Source organism: Chrysochloris asiatica, unplaced genomic scaffold (genome assembly GCF_000296735.1).
Source record: "Chrysochloris asiatica unplaced genomic scaffold, ChrAsi1.0 scaffold00092, whole genome shotgun sequence".
NCBI classification, from domain to species: domain Eukaryota; kingdom Metazoa; phylum Chordata; class Mammalia; order Afrosoricida; family Chrysochloridae; genus Chrysochloris; species Chrysochloris asiatica.
Genome location: NW_006408610.1, coordinates 5,299,970 through 5,310,785, shown reverse-complemented (window position 1 = coordinate 5,310,785; position 10,816 = coordinate 5,299,970). Strand labels below are relative to the sequence as shown.

Below are 10,816 nucleotides of genomic sequence, written 5' to 3'. Positions count from 1 at the left end.
TCAAACCTGTCCACCGTGGGTGACCCTGCTGGTATTTAAAATACCAGTGACATAGCATAGCTTTCAGAATTGCAGCAGCTCACAAGCCACCACAGTATGACAAACTGACAGACGGGTGGTGGCTGCTTATAGTGTTAGACAGTATTAAATATTAGGTATGTTATTAGGCACAGTAGTTTTGAATTAATACTAAGTGTTCTGAATGTGATCGTGGTATTGTAGTTATGTCAAAGAATATTTCTGTTCTGAGAAGTAGGTCCTGAAGTCTTTAGGAGTGAGTATCACGATGACTGGAGTCCTGGTGTGGCGCTGTGGGCTAATGCATCAGACTGCAGAGTCATATGAACTGCAAGGTCGGTGGTTCAAGCTCACCAGCTACTCCTTGGAAACCCTATACAGAGTCACTATGGGTCAGAATCGATTCGACAGCACTTCACAACAATGACATCATGATGACCAAGAAGCTCTGATAGCCTAGTCTAATGGTTATAAGTCGGGCTACTAATCTCACGGTCAGCAGTTATAAACTACCAGCTGTTCTGCGGGAGAAAGAGGAGGCTTTCTGCTCTCATAAAGATTTGCAGCCTTGGAATCCCTGTACAGGGTTGCTATGAGTTGAAACCGACTTCACGACACACAACCACCAACCACCATGATGACTGCAACTGTCTCTCAGATGATTTGGGAGTCTGTGTGTGTATGTGTGTGTGTGTGTGTGTGTGTGTATGTGAGAGAGAGAGAGAGCGAGAGAGCGAGAGAAAATACACAGAGAAATGAGCAATTGGTAAATCTAGGGAAAGAATTTGTGGTATTCATTGTGCTATTTTTGCCACTTTTCCAAGTCCTCTAAATTTTTTGAGATAAAAGTTGAGATTTGGGGGTTGTAATTTTTTAAATGTAGGATTTTAAATCTGTAAAAGCATTTAGTGTTGAATCAACTCTGATTCATAATAACTCCATGTGTGCCAGAGTAGAACTGTTCCATAGGGTTTTCATTGGCTGATTTTTTGGAAATTAAATCTGTACATGAGCCAAATTTGAACTGGATGAAGTGGGTTGGTTTGCTGACTATAGTACTTGTCATAGGAACTGGCTGTGTCTTATGATGGTGACAGGCAGTACTTCCTAGTAAGACAAACGTTGGTTCCTGTAACAGTCAATTGCTTTGGGCAAATTACTTAACTGCCCAGAACCGTATCTATCTAATGAGAACAGGAATAGAAATTCCTCTGTGGGAGTTCAGAGGATTACGTGTGAGACAAATGTAAAATACTTAGCCATGTAGTGAGCAGTCAGCAACTCTTAGCTGGTGCTGATGATGGTACTGCAGAAACAACTGGGTGCGTCTCTGCAATGAAATTGGAGGTTCTCAACAGGGCTATAAGTGCAATAATTTGTAGAGCTTTCTGTTGTTGTTGTTTTCAAAATGCAAATGCTTAAGTCCTATCCCAGATGCATTGTACAAAAATAAAATATATAGTCTTTGTCCCCAAAAGCTTACAGTATAGTGGACGCTTGGTTATATACCTGATCACCAAGTATCAGAAAGAAGAAGAGATCAATTTCCACAGGTAGATTAGGGAAGAAAGACTTGGGTTGGCATTCTGTGAGTGGAGAGGAAATGGATTAGTTCTACCTAAGTTTTCTTTATTTGCTATAGTCACTAGGAAGGGAAATGCTGGAGGACATGTGGGACATTAACTTTGAGAAACCTTGCTTTATATTCTGATATGTGGGAACTAAGGATATGCAGCAATTGGTTTAACCAACAATCTCACACTTCTCACATCTATTGAATGTTCCCTGCTATGTAGTTACCTTGGGAAACCATATGGCTTGCTTTTCTGAAGCTGCCATTACTTAAATATCTCTTCTTGAGCACTGCTTTCAAAACCAGCTTAGGAGTCCTACAAGAAAACCAAGCTCATTGAGTTAGTACATCTCATTTGGGACCCATAATGATATTACTCAGTTCATTCATTTGTCATATTTATTAGACTTGGTAACAGAAATCGTATGGCCCTTTCCCAAGACAAAGATAGGCTAACACTAAGAATATTCAAATGGTTCAGAACACATCTGGAAGAAGAGAGTTGGAAAACTATAAAGTCACTGGCACATTCTTGAAATAAGTATCTATCTTCTTATGATGCAAGCTGATTTTGGTATGGGTGTATACATATGAATGTCTTTGGTTTTTAAAAATGAATCAAACATGGCCACACCTCATCACCATAGTACTATTAACATGAGGGGACTGACTGGCAACTGGCTTCAGACCTTCAGCTGCTTAAGTGTTGTTTGAGATGTGCGTTTGTGTGAAGTCTGGTGAAGACCAGTCTCATAATGGGTGATGTGTGGGTGATTAGGAAAAAGGAATCTTTTTTTAACCTTTTTTTTTTTTTTTTTTGCCTGTCTAGTTCCCAGTGCTGTTCCTCAGAATCTGTCCTTAGAAGTGAGAAATTCAAAGGTAAAACCTTATATTGCTGCTGCTCATTTTTACTGGTCTCTTATTGAACCTCAGAAGGACTTGTGGAGGGATTCATTGGAAGGTTATCTAAACAAATGCCAAAGTAATAATACACTTCTGAAAATACGTTGTTGTTGTTGCTGTTAAGTGTCGTCTAGTAGTTTCCAACTCATAGTGACCCCGGTTTAGGGTTTCCAAGGAGCAACTAGTGAGTTTGAACTGCCGACCTTCTAGTTCGCAATCTAGTGCTGATCTTACAGTGCCACCAAAAACAATCATAAAAGAATCACCAAAATCAAAATCAACAGTGCAAACAAAAACAATCAGAGAAAGAAGGTGACACCAGTATTACGCTGGCCAATGAAGCTGTTCAACTTTTATCCTGTTCAACTTCACTGCTTCTGATGCCAACCTCGCTTTAGCCTGTCTTCATAGAAACTGCTGTTGTGTAAATCATGACATTGTAGATCTGACTGGTTCAGAACCATGGTGATGTGACAGAAAGTCATTTATGATAAGTTAGTCCCTTAGGTCTGTGAACTGAGCCGGTGCGTGAACCCAGACAGACCCCTGTCAGGTTGGTGGTCTGTGCTTAGTCTACCCCTCCTGCTCAAGTTCTCACACACTGTACACAAAGAGCTGTTTGTACCACTTAATGGTCCAGAACTCCTCCTTGGCAACAGCAGCAGCTGGAATGAATGTTCAGCCCTTGACAAAGTACTCCAGGATTCCTTTTCCTCTTTAAGAAACAACCAGCTGTTTAGTAACTATTCCTTTTATGAACAGTTTAAAATACTAATAGTTGGATATCAGCTCTGAAACATTGGAGATGAGAAAGAACCTTTACATCTAACAATAGTGTACTTCCTAGCCCAAGAAGATGCCTCTGACTTTTCGTGTATTTTCCTCTGAAAACTTGGCTGAGGCTTCAGCGTCTTCATTCTGGTAAAACATCCAAGAGATAAAGGGCCCACATCGTGCTAGATCATCATCGGGATCATTATGGGATTTTAAATTAACGCATATTAATTCTTAAATAAATTTGTAAAATTCAGACTACCCTATTGCCTTTATTTTCCTTACCTTTAGCACAGTGAAATCAGGACCCTGAAGCATGAAATAGTTTGGACCTAGCTTTTGATCTATTCAGTCTCCTCCCCATAATCTTGTCTTTCCCAGAGTATTATGATTCACTGGCAGCCTCCCCCTCCAGCCGCACAAAATGGGCAGATTACAGGCTACAAAATCCGTTACCGAAAGGCCTCTCGAAAGAGTGATGTGACTGAAGCCCTGGTAACAGGGACACAGCTGTCTCAGCTGATTGAAGGTAAGCTGCTTTGCACGTAGGCAAAGGCTGGGGCATGGTGCCTCTCTCAGACACTGAATTATACTGCTTTAATGACTGCTGTGAGCTGTTGACTTAGGCAAACAGAAGTGTTTCAGAAAGATTTTTAAGTGGCTCAGTCAATTTCTGACTCAATACAGATTAATGGAAAACACTCACACAGTTTCCAGCAGCTCCAATTAGTGAGATTATGTTTTTCCTATATTTACCAAATCTTTTTTTGAATATACAGTGGTCCTTCAAAAGGTTCATGGGAAAAGTCTATTGTCTTTTAACTCCCTTTTCCACAAATCTTTTGAAGGCCCCTCTTATGGGACTATTTTGTAATCTGAAAAGAAGTAAAACAAAGCAGTATCAGCAAAACAGTTACTCCCCTCAAGCTAGGTGGTAACAGGGTTCTACAAAATGATTTTTATAACCTTGACACACCGCTCATATGCTTATGGGACTGAAGCAGGATTAGCGAATAGCTGCAGTAATGGAATAGTTAACACATGCTACTAGGGCCGCCATGAAGTTTTAGAAAGTTCCATCAGAGATTGCTCTTTCCATCTTGCTTCCCTTGTATGTGCAACAGAGTAAGTGGCAAAGCTGAGAGAAACAAGCCCCAGTGTGCACTGAATATGGGCTTCCCTTGTATGTCACAGAGAACACTCCTCTGCCTACTTCAAGTAGAAGAACAGTTGGCTAAGCAAGGACAAGGTGCTTTTGCAGCAGGAGCATGGGAGAGAGATTCAGGAGATTCATTGCTTTTTGGGTGGCAAAACCATGCTTATAGCTTGTAAGTTTGTCTTCTGATTAGAATACCTAAGAACTGATTGGAATACCTAAAGTGGGGCTACAGTGTGCCCAGTGAAGGAGGTTTCCTGCAAAGCCTCTGCATTACATAAGAACACAGGTGGAATCCTGAACTCCATCCAGAATCTTCTGAGGTGTAGTAAATTTCCACCAGACAGGACAAGCAGACCAGCCTAGAGCAGCTGGAAGAACAGAAGATACTTCTTGAAAGAAAGACCAACAGGAAAAATACAAAACAATAATAGCAGTCTGACTGACTACTCCAAGAACAAATAAGTTGTTCATCCAGGAGACATCAAGGCAAGTGGCCAGGTTCCCTCAGAGCAAACCCCCTTGCAAGACTGACTCTCAATGGGAATACACAAGCAGACGTGCACACTGACTGGTGACCACATTGGTCACCTATATGGGGAAGTGAGGGAAAAACAGTAATGAACTGTGAGCTAAGTCTAACCACGTTCAATAGACTTCTGTGAACCCAGATGGAGACCTGGTTTCCCAGCAGTTTGGCAAGACCTGGAGATTCCTGGGCCCAGAGTCAGTGACATAGCCACAGAGGACTAGAGTGGAGAATGAAGCATCCAGCTGATAAGAAGAGAGGGCAAATGCACAAGAACACCCACACTTGTAGGTAATACCCACTTGACCTGGCTTCAATGGCTGGATGATCAGAGCTCAACTAGAAGAAGAAAGACAAGGAAAAAGAGTAATCTGATACAATTTGATGAACTTGACCTATACCTATGGATATAGTAGCTCAAAAGAGGGAACAAATCTTTACAGCGAGGATCATTCCCACGCACTCGATACATAGGGTAGACAGGAATGGACAACTTGGACATTGGCTACCCAAAATGGGGGAGCTACAAAGGCAAGAAGTGACTGGCTTACAAGCTTTTAAGAGGGAGCCTAGATCAAGAGGGCGCGGAGGAAGGTAGAATCTCCACTGAGTTAGTATCCAGTCTGTCTGGGTGGGACTGATGAAAGGAGATGTGGATAGCACTCATGTGGTACAATAGTGAATAATATCAGATCTGACTGTGAGGGTTGGAAATGTAAAGGTAGACATTTTGTAGCAAAAGGACGGCAGTGATTGACTTTGTAGTCTAGGAGCGGAGGTCCCTGGGACCATCAAGGGAGAAGAGCAGAGTACAGGACCCTATCCAGAGAAGCACTGATGCCAGAGATGGAGGCAGAGATGATAATGTGGAGAGATGGAGCAGCTGGGAACTCTAGGCCCAGAGAGGGAGAGGGGCTGTGCGCTGATGACCAGGGGACAGACTTGCGGGATGTATACCCTTTGGTTGGTTTATGATGCATGGAGGGGATTGTAACCAAGGCAGTGTAACAATATGTGATAGGATGAATGTAAAGCTAATGTTCTCCCATGTAAACTATCACATAATTTACAATAAAACATTAAAAAAGAAAAACATGCTTATGGAGAATAAAGAAGGATGCCCCTAAGCTGTCTACTTTAGAATGGTTTACATAGATGCAGACTGCTATGTAATCGGTTTAACACGGCTGAAGAGCTGACTAGAGTCTGAGCTGAGCCCGCCTTTCCACCCCTTCATCTGGTTAGCAGTGCCTGCCTACTCTCAGCTACATTTGCCTCAGCGCCCTGGCCCGGGAGTAAACTCACATGGGCTTTGCCTGTTGGTACTGCCTCAGCTGCACTGCCTGCGTTTTGTAGCTCAGCAGAACTTAACGTGTATTTCAGTGAGCAAGCAGACAAATTTGAGTCTTAATATGCTTACATCCAACTAGTGTGAATTATCACTGTGCAGGTCCGGTTTCATCATGAAACAAAAGCTCTGACTCAAATGATTTTTGTTAGGAAAGCCAAAACTAGAGTTGGTTAAAGAGAAGTTCAAGAAGTGAAGGCATTGCCATTATTATCTAAGCCCTGAGAGTTATTTTTGCCACCCTTTGAGAATTCTACCTTTCTGTACATTACACTCATATCCTTCCTGGGTAGACAGTGAAATGATTCTAGAAGTTAGGCATCAACCACATTCTTGTGCCCCCAGGGACTAAGTTATTGATAGAACCAAGATCTGGGGTTAAAAGATATAATTCCCATTACAGGTACAAGTCTCAAAATTAAGAGAGCCGCTGACAGTAGCAATCTGTTTAAGTAATCCAGCTTTTCTCCTTACTCCTCACCTCACAGATAGGACTGACTTTGTTCAGACTAGGAGAAGGTGGCTGTTTGGCCCCGGGCTGTCTTTAGTTTCTTCACATGGGCCCACATGTCTACACTGCATTGGGAGAGCACCGGGTTGCTCACTGATGCAGCATCCCAGTAAAGCTGGATGTTCTTTAAAGCCATTCTCTGATTTTACTCAACAGCAGAAATATCATTTCCCATCTATGAGGGTTTTATTTAGAATATTTTGTGATATTTTTTTAATATAAGCACTGTCCTTGGTGCCAAATACTATAGAAAATAAAGGACAGTCCTTTCCCACGAGAAGACTGTTCGTTTTCTCAGTGGAGCATTTGATGTGTAAGCAGAGTGTCACTTGTATAATAAAGATAGCTCTGCTTATCAAGACAGTTCTTGCATTCTGAAATCACCTCCAGGTTTATTTGTTTAACAGGTATTTCTTAAACTTTTACTAGCATGCACGGGCACTGGGGATATAGTGGTGGGCAAAAATAGAGATCTCTGCCTTCTTGAAGCATTAGTTCAAAGCTTGATAAGTGTTAGGGCAAAATATGGATTACCAAGAGCCTTTACTGAAAAATCAATTATATGATTAAACTAAGTTTTAACTAGCAGTAATCAACATTTCTTTCTTTTTTTAAATACCGCTGTATCTTAAAATAATTAAAACATACTGCCATTTCTTTATATAATTGTGTACCTTAGTTTTGTTATTGTTGTGACGTTCCATCAAGTTGATTCTGGCCCATAGCAACTCTGTACAGGGTTTCCAAGGAGTAGCTGGTAGGTTTGAACCTCTGACCTTGTGGTTCGCGGTCCAATGCTGATCCTACTGCCCCACAGCAAGAGTCCTTCATTTCAGATGCTATAAACTCCCTAGTTTACTTACAGACAGAGAATGTTTCACCCTCTTTACACATACAAGTGGCTTCAAGGTCATGGAAAATTGGAATTAAAAGAGAAGGGAGTTTTTCCCTGGACTTTTCAAAGCCTGGTATTCTCCCTCACTCTCTTGCTCACTCTCTTGTTCTCAATTGCCTATTCTAACTTCGTCCTACAGGAAAGGGAATGATAATCTGGTTGCATTCTTTCCAGACCTTTACTGAGCCATGTTTCTAGTACACCAGGTAACTGTCTGTTAACAGTCATAAGGATGTGTGCAGCCCACTCTTGAACTTTCTGGTTCAGTGTATGTGGGGAGGAGGCAGTGAGCTAAACTGACTTGGACCTAGACATTTTGGCTCCTCTTTCTTGCTCCTTGCTTTCTTGTGGATAAACAGATGCAGTATCTTTCTCTCCCATCTCTCTCCTAATACCTTGAGAGGATTGGGAAACTGAGCCTAGGTTCTTGTTGGAGCCAAAGTCTTTGATTGAAGCCTGGCCAAAAGAGCCCAAGATTTGGATGTGGGGAAGAGGGTAATTTTTCATAATAAAAGATCTAACACAAATATCTGGTATTTAAGTACTCTAAAAATGAATGCATAAATGTATTAATTAATAACTGACTGTATTACTACTGACTATTGCCTTCCTCTGTAGGATAGACGTTTACATCTGGGTCTTTATTGCCTTAAATACATGGATAAATCATGTACTGGGATTAAATACAAACATTACATAATAGATTTTTTCCCCCTTCCTTTTTTACTTACTGTACATTGATTGTGTTTGGCAACTGAATTTCTAAGAAGCAGGTATCTAGGCCATACTAGGGGACTTCAAAAGTTTGTGGCTTTCATCTCAGTCTCGAGCTATAGCTGGTAGCCAAGCATGCGTGCTTCAGCGTCTTCAGAACCGGGCCACCATCAATGTCGTTTGGATTCCCGTTGTCTTATCTACGCCACTCGTCCTCCACATCCTTCACCGTCCCCAGCCGCCATCATGGTGAAGCTTGTGAAAGCCAGGAAAAATCAAAGTGATTCCAAGAAGCTGGCTCCTCTGCCCAAAGAGGTAGAAGAAGACAGTGACGATGAGGAACTGTCAGAAGATGAAGAAGAAAGCAGTGGAGAAGAGGTTGTCATTCCTCAGAAAAAAGGCAAGAAGAATACCACACTGCCATCAAAGAAGGTGGTGGTTTCCCCCACAAAAAAGGTAGTTGCCACACCGTCCAAGAAAGCAGCTGTCACCCCTGGCAAAGGCAACTACTATACCAGCTAAGAAGACAGTTACAGCAGCCAAAGCAGCAGCAACACCTGGCAAGAAGGGAGCCACCCCACGTAAAGCAGTGGTGGTGACCTCGGGTAAGAAGGGAGCTGCTCTTCCAGCTAAGGGGGCAAAGAATGGCAAGAATGCCAAGAAGGAAGAGAGTGACGAAGAAGATGATGAAGACAGTGAGGAAGATGATGAGGATGAATTTGAGCCAATCATGACGAAAGGAGCAGCTGCTCCTCACTTTGATGACGAGGAGGATGATGACGATGATGAAGATGATGAGGACGAGGAGGAGGAGGATGATGATGAGGAGGAGGATGAAGAAGATGATTCTGAAGAAGAGGCCATGGACAGTACACCAGCAAAGGGCAAGAAAGCACCTGCAAAGGTGGTTCCTGTGAAAGCCAAGAGTGTGGCTGAGGAGGAGGAAGATGATGACAATGATGATGAGGAAGATGATGAGGATGACGATGAAGAGGAGGAAGAACCTGTCAGAGAAGTACCTGGAAAACGAAAGAAGGAAATGGCCAAACAGAAAGCCTCTCCTGAAGCCAAGAAGCAGAAAGTGGAAGCCGTAGAACCAACTACAGCTTTCAATCTATTTGTTGGAAACCTGAATTGTAACAAGTCTGCTCCAGAATTAAAAACTGGTCTCAGTGACCTTTTTGCTAAAAATGATCTTGTTGTAATGGATGTCAGAATTGGTATGACTAGGAAATTTGGCTACGTGGATTTTGAATCTGCTGAAGACCTGGAAAAAGCCTTGGAACTCACTGGTTTAAAGGTCTTTGGTAATGAAATTAAACTAGAGAGACCGAAAGGAAAAGACGGTAAGAAAGACCGAGATGCCAGAACACTTTTGGCCAAAAACTTGCCTTACAAAGTCACTCAGAATGAATTAAAAGAAGTGTTTGAAGATGCCATGGAGATCAGAGTAGTCAGCAAAGATGGAAAGAGTAAAGGGATTGCTTATCTTGAATTCAAAATAGAAGCTGATGCTGAGAAAACCTTTGAAAAAAAGCAAGGAACAGAGATTGATGGCCGTTCTATATCCTTGTACTACACTCGGGAGAAAGGTCAAAATCCAGAGCACAGAGGTGAGAAGAGCAGTACCTGGAGCGGTGAATCAAAAACACTGGTTTTCAGTAACCTCTCCTGCAGTCCAACAGAAGAAACTCTCCAGGAAGTGCTTGAGAAGGCAACTGCTATCAAGGTGCCTCCGAACCAGAATGGCAGATCTAAAGGGTATGCATTTATAGTATTTGCTTCATGTGAAGATGCTAAAGAAGCTTTAAATTCTTGTAATAAACGAGAAATTGAGGGCAGAGCCATCAGGCTGGAATTGCAAGGATCCAGGGGACCCCCTAATGTGAGAAGCCAGCCGTCCAAAACACTGTTTGTCAAAGGTTTGTCTGAGGACAACATTGAAGGAGTCATTTGATGGGTCTGTTCGCGCCAGGATAGTCACAGACTGTGAAACCAACTCCTCCAAAGGGGTTGGGTTTGTAGACATCAACAGTGAAGAAAATGCTAAAGCCACCAAGGAGGCCATGGAGAATGGGGAAATTGATGGAAACAAAGTTACCTTGGACTGGGCCAAGCCTAAGGGTGAAGGTGGCTTCGGGGGATGAGGTGGAGGCCGAGGATGATTTGGAGGCAGAGGCGGCCAGGGTGGATTTGGTGGCAGAGGCTGGGGAGGATTTGGAGGCAGAGGCGGCCATGGCAGAGAAGGCCAGGGTGGATTTGGTGGCAGAGGCCGGGGAGGATTTGGAGGGCGAGGAGGCTTCCAGGGAGGCAGAGGAGGAGGAGGAGATCACAAGCCACAAGGAAAGAAGATGAAGTTTGAGTAGATCTTCCATCCCTATCTTTTCCCTCTTCC

At 42.7% G+C, this 10,816-nt stretch overlaps 1 protein-coding gene and 1 pseudogene across 3 annotated transcripts in view; both read left to right on the top strand.

Moving 5' to 3' along the window:
• Positions 1-10,816, top strand: part of NEO1 (neogenin 1) — a 275,549-nt gene that overhangs the window by 224,505 nt on the left and 40,228 nt on the right. For all 3 annotated transcript variants that reach the window (XM_006866510.1, XM_006866511.1, XM_006866512.1), the window contains exons 12-13: positions 2,421-2,470; positions 3,650-3,797. In XM_006866510.1, coding sequence (XP_006866572.1) covers positions 2,421-2,470; positions 3,650-3,797 — 198 coding nt within the window. The remainder of the gene's footprint in view (positions 1-2,420; positions 2,471-3,649; positions 3,798-10,816) is intronic.
• LOC102822465 lies at positions 8,668-10,787 on the top strand (annotated as a pseudogene).